This window comes from Phaeodactylum tricornutum, chromosome 16 (genome assembly GCF_000150955.2).
Source record: "Phaeodactylum tricornutum CCAP 1055/1 chromosome 16, whole genome shotgun sequence".
In the NCBI taxonomy this organism is placed as follows: domain Eukaryota; phylum Bacillariophyta; class Bacillariophyceae; order Surirellales; family Neidiaceae; genus Phaeodactylum; species Phaeodactylum tricornutum.
This window is the reverse complement of record NC_011684.1, coordinates 679,355-700,132: the sequence shown is the minus strand read 5'-3', so window position 1 is coordinate 700,132 and position 20,778 is coordinate 679,355. Positions and strand designations below refer to the sequence as shown.

Below are 20,778 nucleotides of genomic sequence, written 5' to 3'. Positions count from 1 at the left end.
GGATATCGGGAGATCGTCGATGAACCGAAGTAGAAGACTAGGCGGATGGCTGAAGGACTGAAAGCGTTTTGAAGGAGGTCTAGGGTTGTAGTTGTTTATATGTCCTTGGTCGAACTCTCCGTATATATAGGGTTAACTAAAATAACAATGATACGGTCACAAACTCTATAAAAAGAGTGGCATCTACTAGCTAGTATCGTTCGAATATAGAAGGGCACTTAAAGAAAATCAATTGGCAGTCATCGAGCTTGGTAGTAATACTTATATCTTCAACGATATTCAATAGTTTTGGGTTTGGAACGAAGGCCAATTCGATATTTTTTTGCTAAACCGAAATGCCCGAACAGACTCAGAGTCATACCGGAAAGAAGCTGATTGGCGCAGAAGAAATCAAGATACCTCTAGTTGATAAATTGACAATTTTCCACTTTGCCATTTTTAGTGAGCTGGCGGTTAGCGTCGATGTGAGGAATACCAAACATTTCCGTCGGACGCTCAAGATGCCAGCTGACCGACTTTCTTTGACTTGCGACAAGGCTACTCATATGCAAATGTACATGCCGAGACTTATGGAGAGAGGAAATCGCTGCTGCTGATTGGACCATATCTTGAAACCTCTTGGACCTTCACAAGAATGACTACTTTCAAAGGAAGTCATCCAAAAGGTTCATACCAGCAATTGCCCACGTTCGTGGTCTTCACAAGATTAAAGAATATTGATGCAAGTCACCAAGAATTGAAACTCGTTTCCTTTCTCTGAAAGCAACATCCCGACCCCTTAAGACAAATCAACAACAAATCCAATAGCTATGTGCTCCACTGGATGCTCCGACATCAAGTCGGGTACGCTCAAGTACATGTCCTTATATCCGCAGGATTCAACGGATGGAGGTAAACAAAACAAACGCATCCACCGCGAATTCGAAAAACTTTCCAAACCTCACAACGAGTTCCTTCTCTCCTATTCCTATAGTTCTCCGACTTGGTAACATTGTCCCCGACTTTAGTTGCGAAACTACTCAGGGCAACTGGAAGTCCTTCCATCAATGGAAGCAAGGGAAGTGGGCCATTCTCTTTTCACATCCTGCCGATTTTACACCAGGTATGCATGCTTTCGGATGTAAGGGATGGTATCGCTTAGCATCACGAAGTGGTGAACAACGGATCCTTTTTTCTTGGTGCACCCATGATCCTCAGTCTCTTTCTTTTTATTTGAATTCCGCAGTTTGCACCACGGAGATTGCGAGTCTGGCCAAAAAGTACGGCGAATTGTGTAATATGGATTGCCTTGTGGCCACACTTTCGGTGGATCCGGTGGCGTCTCACAAAGAGTGGCTTCATGACGTAGTTGCGCACTCAGAGAGCGGTATTGCTGTAAAATTCCCCATTATTGCAGATGAAAGTCGTGACATCTCGACAGCCTATGGTATGATTGACCCTTGGACGTCGGATCGTCAAGACCTTCCTTTGACCATTCGGTAAGCTCATTTACACGCGCATACGCTGGCAGCTCATAGTCAGCGATTCTTTTCGTTTCTAAAATTGCTGTTCTCAATGTTGACTAACTATTTTCTTCAAAGATGCGTGTTCATCATCAATCCAGAAAACAAACTCATGCTGTCCTTGAACTACCCCGCCTGCGTTGGGGTACGTCCAGACCTGTCGAACTTGCAATGAAGACAATATTTCAATACAAAGCAGCTCACTCTTCGATTCCTGCCTTCCCTTTACAAAGCGGAACATGAGTGAAATTGTTCGCTGTGTCAAGGCGTTGCAGCTCTCCTACCAAAAGTCCATTGCGACCCCTGCCAACTGGCCTTACAATCACGGCCGTGTCGTGGGAAAGGACGGAAAGATCACGGACGAATACAAAGGTTCGGTATTTTTGCTGCCGACCGTGTCGGACACCGAAGCGGAAGCCAACTACCCCGGGTATTTGACGTGTAAAGTTCCGTCAGGTGTCCCGTATCTGCGCCTCGTCAAGGCGAGTCAAATCGGGATGTGCCCTGCCGACAAATCAACTCATCGTTCTAGTAAGTCCAAGACGGCATCCGAGCACGCGCCTTCCAAGCAAAAGAAAAACAAGGGCGTATTCTCGTGGTTCAATCGATCCAAGCAGTAGTAAAGTGAGCACCTGGATTCAGTGTCTGTTGGCCATTGGCGCTGGCTGTCATCTAGACTGAAGCTGTTCCAACGATGCCTCTCTAAGGTTCTACTATACATCTCGTTCAATTTCCTGCTTACACACCGCATTTCGCTAAAGCAGTTGTTTTCTCTTACTTCTATTCATTTATCCGCCATTCCTATGAAAACTTCTGACTGTGCACAGGCATTTGTATCTGTGGCGAGAGTGAAAGTTTGTTTTGTAGCACTGGAATTGTCGTTATAGTGTTTCGGAACACCGTAGAATGTGCTAGATGCCGAATGAAGGATCGCACGGCGATGATGTCATTGGGTCAACCGCAACATTCCATCACAACCTTAAATATGAGATTTGAGCGACAATATTTCATGAATTTAGTAATAAGTAATTTACGTATATGTCGTGGTTTTAGAAAAATATTTCCGCCACCTCATGTTTTCGATTCTCGTCTTCTTTTGGCTTTCTCACAGATTCTCACCCGTACGAGTTGTTCGGTGACTACCCTCTACCACAGGTGCAAGTGACAATTCTCATCAGTCAGAGCATTCTGCGAAGCCGCCGCATCGAAAACCACGGAATCATTATTCCGAAAAGCATTCACTGTCAGGCAAGAATCCTTAAAGTTGGGTGAAGAATCGGAAAGAGGAAAAGGGACTACAGGCACACGATAAGAAAAGTAGTCGGCAAGAGACTACAATACATTGACTGTGAGCGCTACGAACATCTCTTACAGTTCCGTTAGCCAATCATCACACTACATTGCATTAGTCCGAAACACCCATACATCATGGACCAAGTGTACGATATCCGCGTCGGACGTCGCAGCGAACGAGAATACAGGCACCGTGAGTTACCATTATCCTCACCAGAGTCTTCGAGATCCTCTTACACGATAGAACACGTACACTCAACCACCGTAACCCTGCCGCACTCGTCACTGACAGGCCGATGGAACGCACGCTGGGCACACGAGATTCCGCACGACAACGCGTACTACAGTAAATGTTTGACTGGAGGAGTTCTTTCTTCTAGCATACGATGGGTTCTGACTCCATTGGACAGCATCAAGACGAATATGCAAGCGAACCCTAACAAATTTCCCTATCTTTCATCCGGGCTCCGGACGGTGTACGCTGAAGAGGGCGTACGCGGATTGTATCGCGGCCTAGGCGCAACTGTTCTTTCCTACAGTTTCCAATCCGGTACCAAGTACTTTTTGTACGAAATTCTCAAAGATCAGTTCTCCACACTAGCTGGTGAAGATCACGCACATGCTTACCGCGACTTGATTTACGTGACTGCCGCCGGTTGTGCCGAAGCCTGTGCCGACGTGCTCATGTGCCCCTGGGAAATGACCAAAGTGAAAGTGCAAACCAGTGCACCGGGAACCTTCCCTGTAGCCTTTGGACCTTCCTTGGTCGCCATGATGCACAATCGCCGCGACCTGCGCTTTCCCTTCGGTAGTCTAGGCCCGCTGATTGGGAGACAGTTGCCTGGAACAATTGCAAACTTTTACACATTCGAAAAGGTGGTGGAGAAACTTTACACGCACGTCTTGACCCAACCCAAAGACTCATACAGCAAGCCCACGCAATTGAGCGTCACTCTGATTGCTGGCTATGTTTCCGGCAGTGTGGCGGCTGTAATTTCGCATCCTGCGGATTCCCTTATTAGCCTCATGGCCAAACCCAAATACCAGAATCACACCATACAAGAAATCATTCGGGACGTAGGACTGTTGAAACTCGCCACAAAAGGCCTTGGACCGCGCATAGCCATGACTGGTACCATTATAAGTTTCCAGTGGTGGATCTACGATACTTTCAAGACGGTCATGGGTATGGGTACGACGGGTGGCAAGTCCTAACGAGGCCCAACTTTCGAAAAGGAACAAGTGCTGTGCATGTTTATATGTTTTCATTTTGTTAGAAAGGAGTTGCACATAGTTAACTGTAAGAACGATAGGAGAATAACCCTCCTATGCGATAAAGTAGAAGATTACAAATTCTACATTGGTGTTTTGTCTATTTAAGTTAGGTAATTTTTTGCTGTAAGAAAACCACGTCTCAGGCTCAATCAGTGAACTACCGATGTATGGAAGTCCTCTATGCTATACCATTACGCAGAATGTGACCATCTAGATATAATGCATTGACCAGCCAAATCAATACTTTAAATTGCGTATTTTGAATATCGAAATATTGAACGAATGCTGCAGAAGTGCCTGCCACATCATCGTCTACTAGTAGACAAACCAACAAGCTATTGGAAACAGCCCCTTCGGAACGAACAAAGTACCATAGTAAGCACATCCCAAATCGGAGGGCATTCGCTTGCATTAAAGAATCGGAATCGTGCTACCTTCACAATCACATTTCGCACAGACACTCATCCGCACTTACAGTTGAAGTCGACAAGGAAACTCATGAGGTCGCGCACTCCAGGCACAACTTCGGCGGGTATTGCCTCGGCAGGATTCGTCTTGGTGGCGGCAGTAATGCTTGGAACATCCCCGATAGAAACCAGCGCGTTTTCACCTCCAGCACTCCAGCCTAGTCACAAGCGCTTGGTACGCCATTCACCTCTGATACCCACGGAAGTCGCTTCGATTCAGAATCGACAGCGATATTCTCGACTATCACTTTCACTGGAAGACAGTTGGGACGAAATTGCCCAGTTTGTCTCTCAAGCGGCGGCGACTTCTTCCCAAAAAGTTCAGCCAGAAACAATCATGCGTTCCATAAAAGAGATTCGCTGGGAACAATGGTTTTCCAAAGAGTGGTTCGCGGCTATCAGCAAGGTCTCTTACGAAACATGGCAATTCTATTTGGCACAACCCGTGTGGATTGAGTTATCAGTGGTCATCTTGCCGCTCCTGACCACGACTTTAGCTACACTTTACAGCATTTCTTTTCCACCAAGTGATTATCGTGCGGGCATGGAGCCTTATTCTCGTGGAAACTACGACCCGATTCAGGCACGAGCCTACTACGCCCGCCACAATTTTCTCGTTCTACAACGCGTCTTGGAGCTTTTACGTTTGAGTAATCGCTTTCTACTCAATTTAGCGGTGGATAAGTATATTTGGCGAGACGAAGAGCGCATGCGCAATCGACGTGCTCAGGAATTATTAGAGCTCATAACACAGCTTGGCCCGACCGCAATCAAGGTTGGACAGGCCCTTTCGGTCCGCCCGGATCTGATAGCCCCCGAGTATGCCAGTGCTTTGGCCACCTTGCAGGATCGGGTGCCACCCTTTGACTGTACACGTGCCCAAGTCTTGTTGCGCGAACAGCTCGGAACGGAAAGGTATGGACACTTAAAAGGAATTGGTTTGGAAAAGAATAAGCCGCCTGTTGCCTCTGCATCGATTGGGCAGGTCTATCGTGGATTTATTGACGACAAGGAAGTAGCCATCAAGGTACAACGACCCAATGTACTTGCCGACATTGCGCTCGATCTTCACATTGTTCGTGAATTTTCCCCGCTGTATCAAAAAGTTACAAAGACAAGTTCTGATTTACAGTCGCTCGCCAATGAATGGGGCCGAGGGTTTATAGCGGAATTGGACTACCGGGAAGAAGCCCTCAATACAATTCGCTTCAACCAGGAAATGCAAAAGCGCAATCTGAACGCCGTGTGCTCTCCAGTTGTCGTGTCGGATTACTCAACAGAGCAGGTGCTAGTAACTGAGTGGGTAGACGGGACGCGATTAGACGAGAGTGATGCTGACGATGTACCTCGCTTGTGTTCCGTCGCCTTGAATGCATATCTGGTCATGTTGCTTGAGTTGCAGTCCTTGCACTGCGATCCACATCCCGGTACGTGCTTCAAAGAACTGCCCGTCGGCGTCATTTGAGTGCTCAACTTCTTCTTCTTCTGAAAACAATAGGTAACTTGTTGCGGACTCGAGATGGAAGGCTCTGCATTCTCGATTGGGGTATGACGCTCGACATCGATCCAGATCTCCAATACTCCTTATTAGAGTATGTAGCTCATTTGACAAGCGAGGACTACGATAAGCTACCAGAAGACCTGGCCAAATTGGGATTCCTAAAGCCTGACAAGCTTGAGTTTGCTCGCCGCAGTGGAGTGCTAGAGCCCCTCAAATACTTTTTGAAACAAGCTGGTCAAGGGGGTGGAGCCAAGGGCGTCCGAGAACGCATCTTTGAAGACTACCGCTCGAAATACCCCGGTTTGACCGATGAAGAACTCCGTGTTGAGATGCGAAGCGAAATGAAAGTAAGTTATCTCCTATATTAAATCCCGCTTTCGGCCAAAAGACTCAACCTGCTCTGCTTTCCAGCAACAAATGGACGAAATGGTGGAGCGAGAAAGCGTGGCGACTGGTATTACGCTGGAAATTGAAGAACTACAAAATCAAAACCGTGATAGTTTTCAAATACCCGAGTGGTTTCTTTATACGAGTCGTGCCTTCTTGACGCTAGAAGGTGTCAGTTTACAAGCAGACGAAAGCTTCAGTATCATCAAAGGCTGTTTTCCATATGTTGCAAAAAGATTGGTTGCCGACGAAGACCCTCGAGCGCGCAAGGCGCTTCGTGATTTGATCTATGGCGCAAGCGATGCTGTAGATGTAGACAGGCTTTCGGATTTGGCGGATGGTTTCTCTTCCTACACAACGACTACGAAGTCTGTGAATCAGCAAGCCAAGGCGCATGCCGGAGAACTGATTCTTGCCAATGGCGACGTTGAAAAGATTTCTAAACGCAAAGACAGGAAGGACAAGCTCATGGATACTGAAGCCGCGATAACACTGGCGAAAGACTCCGCTGACATCCTTCTGGCACGCGACGGAAATTTAGTTCAGAATCTAATAATCGAAGAGAGTGCGTTGGCTGCGTCGGCCCAATTTAAAGATACAGTTCGGACGACTTTTGTGGAGGGACCTCAACGATTTCGCGAATCTTTACCACTCGGAGTTGGATCGTTTTTGCCACCGTTACCCTTTGAAGGTCTGTTAGAGCCATTTGTACGTAAAACGGAGCAAGAGGTGAAAGCCCAGGCTCTGGCGGCAAAGATTTCTCAGATTGCGGCTAGCCCATCTCGTACCGAAGCCCACAAGGAGGGCAATGCACGCAATGGGGAAGCCACGAATGCAATTTTACAGTCCCTACGAGAGCTGGAACCGGAACAGGCAGCACTCGTTCTAAAAGAACTACGAGAAAACGTTCCTAAGTACGGGCCACTCGTTGGGCAACTGGGCGAAAGGTTTATCACGACTTTAGCCAACACGGCACGCTCAAACTTTGATACCGCTAGAAAAGAAACTTCGAAGAGTAGATAGATTGCATAACTGCAGATGATTGTAGAAAGATTGCTAAGGTGTCTTTCTATTCTAGTGAATGATTGCTCTCTTTCGCGAGACTCCAATATGGCTGATATCTTGCAAAACGTTTGACTGGCACTATTTTTGTGTTCCGTTGCCATAGATTGCACTTTGCACTCTCCTGTCTTTCGGAAACGGTGCTTTGCACTTCCGTTGCCATAGATTGCACTATGCACTCTCGTGTCCTTCGGAAACGACGCTTTGCTGTCTTCTAAAGTGTTCAAAAGAGACCAGGGATTTCGTTCAAGATATTTATTGATAGTGAGCAAAAAGCCAACGCGAACCGACACCAAGCTTTATGAGTGAACAGGTCCTACAGAGATATGGACTCAGATTACCGGAATGCCAAGCTGCTTTTAAATTGGTGGGATAACTTTATGAGGGGTATCATACTATACGTATTTTCCCCCAGCGCTGAATATAGCTTCCGATAACGCTACCGCTAATTCACATTCACAGTCATCGACATTACTACTGTCGGTTTTTCTGAACGAAAAGATGCTGACTGTGAGAAATTGGAAAAACGTCGAGACTAATGGTGTATGGCGACCTCGCTCGCCTGTTATTCTTCAATTCACTTAGGTTGGCATGTTTTCTTTGATGCATCGGCTTTGCCCCTCATAACATAGGACATCGTTGGCGGTAAAGGGTAGTTTGCATTCTGACTTCCAGTTCGTCTGTTAGGAAGCACAAGCGACGATCTCTGACGGATTCACACTTTGTTCCTCTATCCAACCAACAGTTTTCACTGTCAGTGCCGAGCTATTGTTACAACTCATGTAGAGCACTCGGCTCGTGAATTGACAGTGACTGACAGTGAGTAGAATGCCAACGCCGCAAACATCTTTTCCTTTTCCTATGTCGACCGTATCACGAGGCCCGCTCGTTTCTTGCTCTATTGGACATCGCAACCAAGAAAAACACAGATCAGCGCCAAATCAAAATCCCATTTTCAGCTCTTTGTGTAGAATTGGGTGGCGGGACGGGCTTCAACGTGAACGGAACTTGAAATCTTGCTCTACTACATCGGAGTCGACTTTTACCACTCGCGCATTTCGTGCTGACGTACAACTGTCCGTAGATACCATGGGTTTCTACGACGATCACTGCTTCTATTTGCCACCGGTACGTTGGTGGTGTTCGGATTAGGCTGGGTTGGGTGGGATGAGCTGAGCTGGGCTCCTTACTGCCAGATACATTATCGACTGCGACAGATGACTGGTTTGCAGAATTGTACTCAAAACTACACTTCCTTTTTCTACAGATGCTCGGTTGGTTTGTGTTTTCTGCAATGCTAAGCTCTTACAACAAGGTACGCCAAAAAATACAGTATCGCATCTCTTCTAGGTATTCAATCGATTCTCAATCTCCTGCGTTTTTCTCTTTTCTCGACAGTTTGTCTTTGGTTCGGAGCATCTGTCCTTTCCGTGTCCACTACTTTTGACGAGTATTCATTTCGGAGCGCAATGGATATTTAGTGCAACGCTTTGTGCACTCAAACCAGCCTATTTCGGTGGCGAACGCGTAGCCAGTATGTCCTGGCCCGTATGGCTTGCGCTTAGCGTTCCTTGTGGTCTCATCACCTCGGGTGATGTGGGATTGTCTAATCTGAGCTTGGTCTCGATTTCCATTACATTTTATACCATGATCAAAGCCTCAACTCCCGTCTTTGTGCTTGGATGGGCTTATTTGTTTGGCATTGAAAAAATCACATGGAGCCTATTGCTCGTAATTTCAGTTATCGCGGCTGGTGAGTTTCTAACCGTAGCGGGTGAAGTGGACTTTCAACTTGGAGGTTTTCTAATGTGTCTCGCGGCTTCCGTACTGAGTGGAGCGCGCTGGACACTTGTTCAACTCAAGCTCCAAGCCCTCGATCCGCCTTTGAAGACGACTATTTCGACCATGAGGCTCTTGGCACCGTCCATGTGTCTTAGCATGGTCGCATTTTCCATGGTAGTAGAAAAACCTTGGACCAAGTTTGACCATATGGATACGGCGCAATTTCTTCACGTTTTCGGGCTGGGATTGTTTGGGGCCTTTTTTGCCATTGCCATGATTCTATGCGAGTTTTATCTAATCATGAACGCGACTGCTATTATTCTCATGATTGGTGGGGTCATCAAGGAAATGATTACAATAATAATTGGTGTGTATTTCTTTGACGACTCACTCAATCTTATCAACATTACTGGTTGCTTTGTTGTATTTTTGGGCGTCGTTCTATACAAAATCACTTTTCATCTTAACAAACAAAAGGTCGACAAAACGACAGAAAAGCACCACCAATACCAACAGGTCGGGCACGCCGATCGCGGCATGGACGACAACGACAATGAATTATTCGGCGACGAAGAGTGGAATGGTTCCGTAGAAGGCCATATTGAACTGCAAAAGCAAGATGCACCAGAACGCCCTGTACTTTTGAACGTTGGTGACGAGACAAACAAGAAAACAATACGGCCTCAATGACCAATCCAGAAGTCTCAGCGACTCGTCTAGTTCGAAATTTACTACGAATTCATGCCGAGCGATACCAATAATTCAACATCAGTCTGATCATTAGTACGAGGGTGTGAAAGTCATTCGCTCCACGACCTTCTCCACGACATCGGACGGTCGCATCGACTGTGTGAAACAATCGGATAGGTCACCGGTGTCATCATGGAAATAAATGACAATACTGTGATCCACGAGATAGTCGCCGTCGGGCGACTCATCAGCCTTACTGACGTAGACACGGTATTTCTTTGCCATTTGCTGGACTTGATCTGGTGCTCCCGTTAAGAAGACGTAGTCGGGATGAAAATCAGTGCCGTAGGCTTTGAGCGCCTTGAGCGAATCTCGCGCCGGATCCACCGAAACGAAAACCGGTACGACCTTTTCGTAGAGTTTGGGAAAATCCTTTTTGAGCGTATCCATTACTTGTCCCACTTTCATCATCTCGGAAGGGCAAATATCCGGACACCGGGCGAAACCGAAATAAAGGAGAAGCCATTTTCCTTCAAACGAACGATTCGTAACAAGATTGCCTTCCAAATCCACTAGGGACCAAGGTCCACCAATGGCGGGTTTGCCAGCTACAAAGTAAACACGAATAACACAGGTTGTGAGTAAAGTGTCGATAGAATAGATCATAGGTGGTCGTGCAGTCGCGAAACACATAAGCTGCTTTTCAATGGCTCACAAGCGAGGTCGGTCGTGGCATTCGTTTCAACCCGATCGACAAGGCTCGTGCTATTCGTGTGGTACCGGGTAGCCTCATACACGGACAAGCCAATTTTTGAAAACACACTCACGCGCTCCAAAGCCATCCTCTTGCGGAAACCACCCCCACTTTGTGGCCACGAATTTGCGCTTGGCCAAAAATCCTGGACGAGGCGTCCATCCATCCGACTCACTGGAGACTACTTTGCCCATGGCACGTTCCAAACGCCGTTCTCGCTCGATTCTGTAGTAGGCCACCGCCGACGCTGCCGCAACTCCCGCTAGAAAAAAGCTAGGCCAAGAAACGGGTGTACGATCGCGGGTTCGTGCGTAGAGATCCGGCAGGTTATTCCGCTGACGACCCGTACCGGCACTGGTTTCCACCACGTGTATCTGTTGATGCTGTCGGGGCAATACTCGTGGTGACGGAGGAAGGGGGGCTCGCCCCGTCTGGCTACTGAAGCGCTGTACCGATCCTGTTTGCAACACTTTACCAGAGAGAAAGGCTGGAGACAATCTCGACGAACAACTCGGCATACAGTTAGCGCTGAGCGCCGACACAGCCGGAATTCGAGCTCGATTCCCTGCTTTCACCCATACACTCATAATTGTAAATAGGATACTGCGCACGACGAACACGAGCAACTTTAGTCAGCCGGAAAGACTCGTATCTTGATAACTTGAGCAGCAATGGACAGAAGACACACGCTTCGGGTCTGATCGGGTCTGATCAGGCGGAAGAATTGAGAAAGTGTACGCAACGAACACTGCGCCGAACGTATTGTTATATTCACTCATAGTAAAAAAAGCACGTAACGATTTGGTTTGCATTCTCTGTCACTGTCAATCGTCACATTGGAAAACAGTGCACGCACATCCGCCTACAGCTGACAGTGAATACCGGTGCTCCATCTGGAGATAGGGTTTTTCCGTTGGCGACAGATTGTGAGCTGGTTCTCGGAGAAAACGACGCCGTATTGTAGTTAACTGTGAAGCCTACTAGGAGTATCTGGGTGGAGCTAACCGTAGCATGTAAGCGAAACCAACCTCTAGTATGGTGCATTACGCAAACTAACCGAACTGAAAATAGACCAACTAATAGTCTATATAACATTCAATCAGCCAACACACTAAGCCTTGCGAACTAGGTAGATATTCGAGATTGATGGCGATTCTGCAGTGCTCTAGAGTGGTGCGGAACTAACAGTAAACGAAAATAGGCAATACTTCTATTTGGCTGCACACGCGGAAAACTGTGTTCCTAACGTAAAATGAAATTTAGGCATCTAAGGATTGAGTAATGTATGATATAATGGTTGATTTGACAGAATTCAGTCTTCGAAGTTTGGCCACACATACACGCCTCCCCTCTGGAATCAGCAGACCGGATAAACTGTAGGTAGGACAGTAAGTAAAAGCTATGAAGTCAAGGCAACTAGCTAGGTAGAGTGAGAGGGAGTTTCTCCAGGAATCGGGTGTAGTGGTTGTTACATAACCGCTGCTGACAGCTTATCAGTCATGCCTTCTACAATTAGACCAAGTGGTCGGTAAGACTTGCCACAAAACGGTTGGCTGAGTAGAATTCTTCGCAACATGCGAATCAAAGTAATGCTGACCACAGGCATGCTACAGACCCGACCACCAGACAATACTTAACAAATCCACGAAGAGCTCACAATATTCGTACATGTTCGCATACTCAGCGTCTCTACATCAACCAAAGATTCATCTTTTTATCACTCTCGTCGTGGGATGTAAAAGCTTTGAGCAACAATGAATCCCTATCGCGGAATTCACCAAGCGAATCAAAAAATGATTCAAGGATCCGCAGGGAATGACTATTTCACCAGCACCTATGATATCGCTACGGAGCAAATTGCGAAGCCTTCATTTTACTGCGACACTGGAGATTTAGCCTGCATTGCCTCCTCCGGTCACACATGCAATCTGTCCCAACACTGTTTTTCAGATTAGGTCACCCACCGACCTCTTTTTCGGGACTTCGAGTACGGTGTTTGGCCTCTTGCTGTGATCCGCCCCACTGTTTCCATCACATTGGGCAAAGATCGAAGAGTTGAAAGCGGATCCGTCCTCCAAGGCTGACTCTTACAACTTGTTGTTGCTTCAATTCGACCAGTCTTTGGCAAATTTGTCAATCGACGATCTTCATATAGAAGGCCTGTCTTTAATCGGAGAGCTCAAATCTTTCGTTTTCTCTATTCATGGTCGAAACCATGGAGAGGGTGATTGATTCAATACAATGCACCAGCGGCTTGTAACGGCAGAGCCCGATAGCAGAAACTTGCGACAATAGAAGGGAAAAAAACATTCCCGAAACAGGCGCCCTGCCCTGCAAAGGTTGAAACGTTTACAATTAATTCAACTTTGGTTGGCATTGGAGCACCTGGAAAGAACAATATTTTTGACAATTGCCTTATAGAATATTTGATTTGTAACCAGCCAAACCCATCTTCAATCAGATCAGCTCTGCCACTGGTAAAAACCGACAATCTTTCCGCTCAACACGGTCGACCTCACAATTCGCAGCAGCAAATTCAATCGCGTTTCGTACGAGTTTGCGCTTATTTGGGTAAGCCAGCTGGAGATCAAGATAGAAAAACTGAACTCCGCAAATTTCCCAAGATTCTGGACTCCTGAATGACGGCGAAACAAAGTTTTCCAGCAGTTTCCTTTTTGTTCCGTTGAAGATGGTTTTATTATCAATGTACCACTTGGAGCTTCGTTTCTGGTAGGCTCTAATTTCAATTCTGATGCGGATTGTTGTACAAGCAAGGGCCGCGCATTCGCGGATAGCCGAACAATGGAAAAAAGTCACGTATATCTTTTGCCGAGACATCTTTTGCAAAACTTATTCGTTCAAGAGGCTGCCGCCCAAACAAATCCTTGAAAGACACGGGGATCAAAGTCAGCCATGCTGTCATCCCAAATGGTTTTGTCAATGTAGGAACAGTTGGAGTCAGAAAATTTTCGCGAGGCGTACCACCGCAATAGAACTTGCAAAGAATCCATATCCGTACAACGTGTACGAGTCGCCATGCCTCGTCCACCATCAAACATTCCCGGCATTGAATCGATTAATTCGTAACAGCACAAGCCCTGGTTACTAAGGCTACCACTAATGGCTTTGCCATGCTGTGATTTAACAATTGAAATGACGTGCTCACGAAAAAATAGTGTGGCGGCAGCTTTGGCATGCTGTGCGCTATCTCCTTGCAAAAGTTTGAGAAACTCGTTCATGTGGCCTTCGTCCAATATGTTGCCGCCGGCGGCACCAACGAATGTCTCTTGTGACAATATGTTGTGATCGACAAGATGATCGTGTACATCAGATGGAATAATCAGAGCGTGACCACCCAAGCCAAGTTTGCCCCGTATTTCACGTAAGAGTGGTCCACATTGCCGATCGATCACGTTGATGACGGTTGCGTCCGTGACTGCCCCCGATCGAGAGGATAATTGATGCGCGGCGACTAAAGCTGAAATGACTGTACATCCGTTGGTCGATTCGATTAACCGCCCTTGATAAGTGTTGATACCGGAGACCTTGATTTTCCCCGCCTGTTGGTATTTTACGTATGTTTGCTTGTACCGGTGCTGAAGCTCTCGCATAGGAACGCGCTGGCGGCGTGCTGGTGTTTCGGGGGTTGCGGGCAATGCTACCGTCGTTTCGTCCACAAACTTGTTGCCGTTCAAAAATGTCGATTTGGGGAATGGTTCCGAGGGCACTGCCGGGCCCAAAAAGTTGCGGGACGACCGAGATGTAACTATGGCATCGTAGGATGGCGGTGCACTTGGAAGGGGTAAAGGAGGTGGCAGAACGGTCCCACTAATGATTGTATCGTAGGGTGGATTCCTTTGATCGCCTTGCTGTTGCTCGGCGTGGTCTTCTTCGGAATCCGATAAAAGGCGGTATCGTGATCCAGGTTTGCCCGCTTCTTCGCCGGAAGGATCTTGGGGAATGCGTGCCGCCACATCGACACCATTTTGGAGAGCTCGAAGCTTTTCCAACTTTTCCATCGCCGATGCCTGTACGTGCTCCGGATCCTCATTGAGACTCTCTTTGTGTGTCTTGTGTTGATCGAACCGTAGCTGCAATTGGCGATAGCGTTCCTGCTCCTGTTGTTGGTAGCGCACAGTTTCCGCTTTGGCTCTTTGAATAGCGAGCTGTCGTCGTCGTTTGGCTTCTTCTCGCTCTCGCGTTTGGCGCTCCATTTCCGACTCGTCCATCCACGTCGCCACGACGTCGAGTTGGTCAATGACGAGGTCGACCTGCCGATGATGCTGGTTCTGCATCTTTTTGATTTTTGTAGCGTTGAAGTAATTGTGTTGTGGAATAGCGTCTACTACAAAGAGACAGTATCGTTTCCCGTAGACAAAGGCGTTGTCGATCTGTCGGTGTTCAAAGGCATCCTGGAAGCTATCGAAAACCTTTTGCGCCGCGGTGTAGTAGCCTTCAATGGGGAAGAAATTCGACACCAGTGGTACCGCTAATTCCTCGTTGAGTAGCTTTCGACGCTCTTCGCTCGGAGCGTGATCGCTCTGCGGTTGAACGCTGTTCGCCGCCGTCATGTTGGTAGGGACGGATGGGTCTGTCGAAGCGTTGGAGTTGGAACGAAGGTGAATTGGTACAGTTTGGTTTGGGATTGTACGGCAGGATTGGCACTCGCACGATCGCAACCAAGGAAACTCTCTACTAACAAAGCAACTGTAAGCAATGAATGCTACTCTAGAGAGATTGATTTTAGGACGTGCAAACAAGCAAGGAAGCAACCCTGCGCAACCCAATAGATTGTGCCATTCGTTGTACACAGTTCAGTCTATGCGACTCGTGACCGTTCCGCGCTTACTCTCGCGTTGCTCACAGTGACTTGATTGTGACTTGTCATAGTCAAGAATCATTGTCACAGTCAGTCCCAGATACTACTCTAGCTGCGACTGACCGTGAGATTCTGGGAAAGGAGCTTGCGCCATACGATTCGACTCCACTGGATAGTTCTGTCTGTCTGTGTGTTTGTCTGTTTGTCAGCCAGACGTGTTCTCTCCACAGTGCCCGTCTGTCCAGCGATTCAACACACACCTTCTGACAAGACCGACGGGCTCCGCGTGACTTTGCCATAAGTAGATACCGATCGGTCGGTTTCCCTAGACTGTGAGACATATTGCTCAACGCACAGCACTCCCAACGCATTACCTACCAGTACCGAACCCGAGGAATCCCCATGCGGCAATGTCTCGTACCGTATACCGCCGGAGTCGCACGAAACAGCAGCACCAACGCCTATCGATCGACACAGCACATGCCGAAAACTCCAAGCGTTGACTGTGACAGAGCGTTTGGACAAAAAGTTCTCTCCCTCTTGCCTCGGATCAAACCTTTCGACCAGACCTTTGCCGTTCCTAATTGCCGTACTGGTAGACTCTTCCGCAAAGAAAGAAACAGACTCAACATGGCGGAAGGACAAGGAGAACCCAAAAAGGTAAGCCCAAATGCATACGCAACACCAAAAAGTAGAATATTGTTCGGACCCCAAAGGCTCTCAACACCACGGCATTTCTTGCCTCTCTTTTCCTTTGCCTTCTTTCTCGATTGCCTTTGCTTTACCATCAACGAACTGTAACGAAATTGAATTTCACTGCGAAGAACCTAGACTGGCTTCCGGAAGGAATGGAGCCGCTCGCCGACGGTGAATACGACGCCATTGTCATGGGCACTGGCCTGAAGGAATGCGTCATTTCCGGATTGCTTTCCACGCAAGGCAAGCGCGTCTTGCAGCTCGATCGCAACGGATACTACGGAGCTGACGGCGCTTCGCTTAATCTTTCCACCCTCTTTGGAAAGTTTCAAGCCGGGGAACCCCCCACCAATCTAGGAGCCAACCGAGACTACAACATTGATCTCATTCCAAAGTTCATCATGGCCACCGGAAACCTTACCAAGATGTTGCTGCACACCAAGGTCACGCGTTACTTGGAATTCAAATCCATTTCCGGATCCTACGTCTACAAGGCAGGAAAAGTTCTCAAGGTACCCGCCACGCCACAGGAAGCGTTGTCTTCGCCTCTCATGGGACTATTCGAGAAACGCCGTTTTCGAAACTTTTTGATTTTTATTGATCAGTACAAGCCGGAATCTCCAGAAACTCATCAAGGTCGTGATCTTAACACCATGACCATGCGTCAGCTCTATACCGATTTTGGTCTCGTCCCGGATACGCATCAGTTCATTTCCCATGCCATGTGTCTCGAACTCGATGAAGACCATATGGATCAGCCCGCCGCCAGCACCGTAGCAACCTTGCAAACGTACATGTACTCGCTTTCGCGCTACGGTACCTCGCCCTACATCTATCCCGTCTACGGCCTCGGCGGATTGCCCGAAGGTTTTTCGCGAATCTGCGCCATTCACGGCGGAACCTTCATGTTGAATCAGGACATTGACGAGGTCTTGTTCAACGAAAGCGGACAAGCTTACGGTGTCAAGGCAGGTAATCAGATGGCCAAGGCCAATATGATCATTGGCGATCCCTCCTACTTTCCGCCGGAAAAGATAAAGCCGACGGGGGTCGTCGTCCGTTGCATTTGTTTGCTCGATCATCCCATCCCCAACACGAACAATGCCGAATCGGCGCAAATCGTCATTCCGGGACCCCAAGTCGGTCGCAAGAACGATATCTTTGTCTGTGCCATGAGTCACGGCTTGGCCGTCGCGTCGCCAGGTATTTATGTCGCGATCGTCTCCACGCTGATTGAAAAAGGCAATCCGGACGAAGACGTTGCCCCGGGTTTGCAAATCCTCGGACCGATCTTGCAACGTTTCATGTCCGTCTCCAGCACCTACGAGCCCGTCTCGGACGGCAGCGACGACAAGTGCTTTATCTCGGCTAGCTTTGACGCGACGTCCCATTTTGAACACGACGTGGATGATATGCTGCGTCTTTACGAACGCGTTTCTGGGACCAAACTAGACATGTCCATCAATGCGGATAGTGTAGAAGGAGACTATTAGGATTCTCGACGAGTAGAGTAGTCTAGGATACATGCTGATAAAGCATTTAACACAAAGTACGTGACACAGCCCGTCCCTAGTATTTACAAGCAAAATCAATCAATAGTTGGTGCAAGCATCATACGCAAGTAGAAAGCGCATGGTAGACACGGCACTAGCCAGTAATTTGGGAAGGCACAGGAGAAGCTATGTCATCGTCGAGTCGTTGTCCTCATTCAGACCTCCTTGTAGCTTAATACCCACTCCCCGAAGCCGCAGTCTTGTTCCGGCGGGAAGCCGCCTTCGGTACGAAGAAAGATGAAATGCCATCATATTCAGAGCTGCTTATACCGTCAGTAATTAAATGCAAGTCAGGTTCTTTTTGTTGATCGGTAAGCGGTAAGCACTTCTCGAAAATTCAACAGACGTTTTTTTGCCAAAAATCGGTTCAAAGAACGTCCGCACTTGAACTGGAATAGAAATTGATGATGCTTCTTTTGTATGGAATCTTGTGCCTCACGTTCAAACTAAGATGTACGTCCTTGGTTCTGCCAAGAAATTGGAATTCTCTCGTGAGCGTGAGGAACAATCGGAACGCTCAGAGTTCGCTCACTGTCAGTTGGTGCGCAACATTCTTCGTTGGATCAAATCTTTGAGGGATAGGTGACTTTTTCTTCGATACATTGATGTGTTCTTCATATCGCCAGTGCATAACGTTTAATCTCGGTCAGAATAATGTTGGTACTGATCAGATTTTCACAGAAGGGTGGCAATCGATTTTTCCAAACTTTTCGAATAATATCTTGAAAGCGCGTGTAGTAAAGGAGCAGCTGCGTCAATACTTGTTTGAGAATTTCCATTCCGTTCCGGAAATTGGAAAAGTAGGATAGTACGTTGCGATTGATAACGTCAATATTTCCTTTCCATTTGGAGGCAAAGTCTAGTACCAGTGCTTCGACGACGGCTGCGTTGGCATCGTAGGTTTCACCCCTTGGCGTGGTCGCCATGTGCGCCTCAGTCTGTTGAACGAAGGCAATCATTTTTGAAAATCCTGTCAAGAGCTCCTCTTCGACAAACACTTCTCGTTGTTGCATCAGCAACTCAACAACTCGATTGAATTCCTTGCCAACAACGCGACGTTCTTGAAAAATACAGACGACTGCATCTAAATTATTGATCCAAAAAACGACACGACTCTTTTGCGACGTGTGTTCGTCGGACAATCGTTCCATCAGAGCTACGTAAGCGTCCACCATTTCTGTTAGGTCCTCCAACAGCATGTCCCCTGCACTCCTGTTCGCCACCGTGCTTCGAATCGAGTCGTCTAAACCAGCATGGCTTGGCGTCGAATTTTCAACGGGCCATCCCTTCGCAGGAGGCGATTGCATTGACTTTCCTCCCGATATTTTGCCAAGTCCGTGCTGTTTGTGAAAAGCCTTGTTTTGTAAAATCAATAGAATACTGCAGCAGAACTCAGCAAATCGTCGGCTGACAACATGGGGGTGCAAGTCAACACCACCCAACTTGACAGCCGTCGCTTGTTTCAAACTCCGTAAGTGCCCCTCCATAACAGTTTTTAAGCGTGGCCAAAGCAAATTAGTGAGCTGATCGAAAAAACCATCGAGCGAGTGTACTTTCCGCGATCGCATCAAGCGTCGGTAGTAATGCGTCACCTTGATCATTAGAAGGAGACAAAGCGCGTCGTAGCAACCAAACAAGTAGTTTTCAGATTGTTCCAATAGCAGACTGAGTGTATTTTGGAAGAGGGGCGTGAAGATATCTCGCTTGAAAAATTGACGACCGAAAACATGTTCGTTTGTTACGGCGTCCACCAAGTGCCCAAGAATAGAACGAAATAATCGTTCATAATGGTACCGTTGACGTTCGGCCAACGCTACATGAGCCAGTATTGGCTGCGCATGGTTCGAAGCGTCTTCGTCCAGGCATTCAGTAGCTCGGGTACCAAGGCAGAAGACATCGACGCGTTTCTTCGCACGAGTCGTAAGAGTATCTCTCAGTAGCGCGTCATCCATGGCCAGGACCTCGTGCCGAGATGATGACGATCTGGATAAGTCGAGTTGCAATAATTGCGATTGGTAAGTACGAAAGAGCTGCTGTAGAGTCTTGCCCATGGACTCGGTGTAAACATTCAGAATTTCAGTGGCAATTTCCGGACTGGCCTCTTCCAAAAAGTCTTGAAGCTCCGCGTACTTTAGAAGTCCATTGACTTGAATCATACGAATATTTGTCTGTGGTTGTCGCAAACTAACCAATTGTGACAAGAAGTAGTCACGAACTCGCGAGACAGCAAGCAATCGTAGATTCCGAACTTGTTCCTGGACTTGCTTTCCAGCAACAGTATCCGAAGGCGGCTTGCCGCCGGACCAAGGCTGCGGAGTGGGGGAATGGGTATTTTTGTAAATTTGGTCGATTTCTTGCACACTTTGTAGGAACGCAGTGTTGACGGATCCAGTTGTAATGGCGTGCACTAGATTTGGCGCAACGATTATATGCTCTAAGAATTGACGGAAGCCTTCTTCGGCTTCTCGCCGATTCTTGAGTTGAACATCCAATGTTCGGGATTTTTCCTGCAGTTGTCGGATTTCCCCGCTCAAACCTCCCAAATCAGCCTGGAATCCCAGCAGCATTTCTTGCAGCGACGATAGAACCGATTGACACTCTTGCAAGTCGGAGCGTAACGAAACGATCTCGCCCGCCTTGTCTCGATAGACCTGAATGCACGAGGCTTCCAAATCTAGTAGCTCTTCTTCGACTTGTCCAGAATAGGAAGCGAGGTCCAACGAGCCGTCCGCAAGCGCAGCGCGCAGCGAAGGATTCGCTAAAAACAACGCCAGGTCTTCTGACAGTTGATGATCTTTGGCTTCTTCAAGATCCACATCTCTATTCAATGCGTTTTTTTGGTAAGAGGAAGATGACGGGTCGGATTCATTCGTGGTGTTAACTGGTAGCTGCTTTAGTGCAAGACTCGCGACGCCTTTTGCAATACTCTCGATTTGCCGTTGCTGTTGCTGCATGGTACACAGTGTGAAAAATAGGGGAAACGGGTGTTTGTCGACA

At 47.6% G+C, this 20,778-nt stretch overlaps 9 protein-coding genes across 9 annotated transcripts; 6 read left to right on the top strand and 3 right to left on the bottom strand.

The window, feature by feature from the left end:
• Positions 1 to 975: 975 nt before the first annotated feature.
• On the top strand, positions 976 to 1,816 carry PHATRDRAFT_14785 (predicted protein; the record flags this gene model as incomplete). The annotated part of the gene is made up of 4 exons (XM_002182708.1): positions 976 to 1,102; positions 1,226 to 1,478; positions 1,581 to 1,647; positions 1,736 to 1,816. Coding segments are annotated over 4 exons (528 nt in total), but the record flags the coding sequence as incomplete, so codon positions are not given.
• Positions 1,817 to 2,759: 943 nt separating this feature from the next.
• Positions 2,760 to 4,010, top strand: PHATRDRAFT_22315 (predicted protein; the record flags this gene model as incomplete). Its single annotated transcript, XM_002182707.1, has 2 exons — positions 2,760 to 2,988; positions 3,088 to 4,010. Exons 1-2 carry the CDS (start codon positions 2,931 to 2,933, stop codon positions 4,008 to 4,010), a joined length of 981 nt encoding a protein of 326 aa, XP_002182743.1. The 5' UTR covers positions 2,760 to 2,930.
• Positions 4,011 to 5,246: 1,236 nt separating this feature from the next.
• PHATRDRAFT_1484 (predicted protein) lies at positions 5,247 to 6,758 on the top strand (the record flags this gene model as incomplete). Its single annotated transcript, XM_002182706.1, has 3 exons — positions 5,247 to 5,964; positions 6,036 to 6,338; positions 6,514 to 6,758. Coding segments are annotated over 3 exons (1,266 nt in total), but the record flags the coding sequence as incomplete, so codon positions are not given.
• Positions 6,759 to 8,576: 1,818 nt separating this feature from the next.
• PHATRDRAFT_38686 (predicted protein) lies at positions 8,577 to 9,959 on the top strand (the record flags this gene model as incomplete). Its single annotated transcript, XM_002182705.1, has 3 exons — positions 8,577 to 8,615; positions 8,755 to 8,802; positions 8,886 to 9,959. 3 exons carry the CDS (start codon positions 8,577 to 8,579, stop codon positions 9,957 to 9,959), a joined length of 1,161 nt encoding a protein of 386 aa, XP_002182741.1.
• Positions 9,960 to 10,049: 90 nt separating this feature from the next.
• On the bottom strand, positions 10,050 to 10,565 carry PHATRDRAFT_14770 (predicted protein; the record flags this gene model as incomplete). The annotated part of the gene is made up of 1 exon (XM_002182549.1): positions 10,050 to 10,565. A coding segment is annotated over one exon (516 nt), but the record flags the coding sequence as incomplete, so codon positions are not given.
• A 1,601-nt stretch (positions 10,566 to 12,166) lies between these two features.
• PHATRDRAFT_54879 (predicted protein) lies at positions 12,167 to 13,222 on the top strand. Its single transcript, XM_002182704.1, has one exon. The coding sequence runs from the start codon at positions 12,468 to 12,470 to the stop codon at positions 12,666 to 12,668; it is 201 nt and encodes a 66-aa protein (XP_002182740.1). The 5' UTR covers positions 12,167 to 12,467; the 3' UTR covers positions 12,669 to 13,222.
• A 74-nt stretch (positions 13,223 to 13,296) lies between these two features.
• Positions 13,297 to 15,497, bottom strand: PHATRDRAFT_48267 (predicted protein). The gene has a single exon (XM_002182548.1). It carries the CDS (start codon positions 15,282 to 15,284, stop codon positions 13,572 to 13,574), a length of 1,713 nt encoding a protein of 570 aa, XP_002182584.1. The 5' UTR covers positions 15,285 to 15,497; the 3' UTR covers positions 13,297 to 13,571.
• An 883-nt stretch (positions 15,498 to 16,380) lies between these two features.
• Positions 16,381 to 17,721, top strand: RabGDI (predicted protein; the record flags this gene model as incomplete). Its single annotated transcript, XM_002182703.1, has 1 exon — positions 16,381 to 17,721. One exon carries the CDS (start codon positions 16,381 to 16,383, stop codon positions 17,719 to 17,721), a length of 1,341 nt encoding a protein of 446 aa, XP_002182739.1.
• Positions 17,722 to 18,395: 674 nt separating this feature from the next.
• On the bottom strand, positions 18,396 to 20,495 carry PHATRDRAFT_14850 (predicted protein; the record flags this gene model as incomplete). The annotated part of the gene is made up of 2 exons (XM_002182547.1): positions 18,396 to 19,024; positions 19,163 to 20,495. Coding segments are annotated over 2 exons (1,962 nt in total), but the record flags the coding sequence as incomplete, so codon positions are not given.
• Between the last annotated feature and the right edge of the window lie 283 nt (positions 20,496 to 20,778).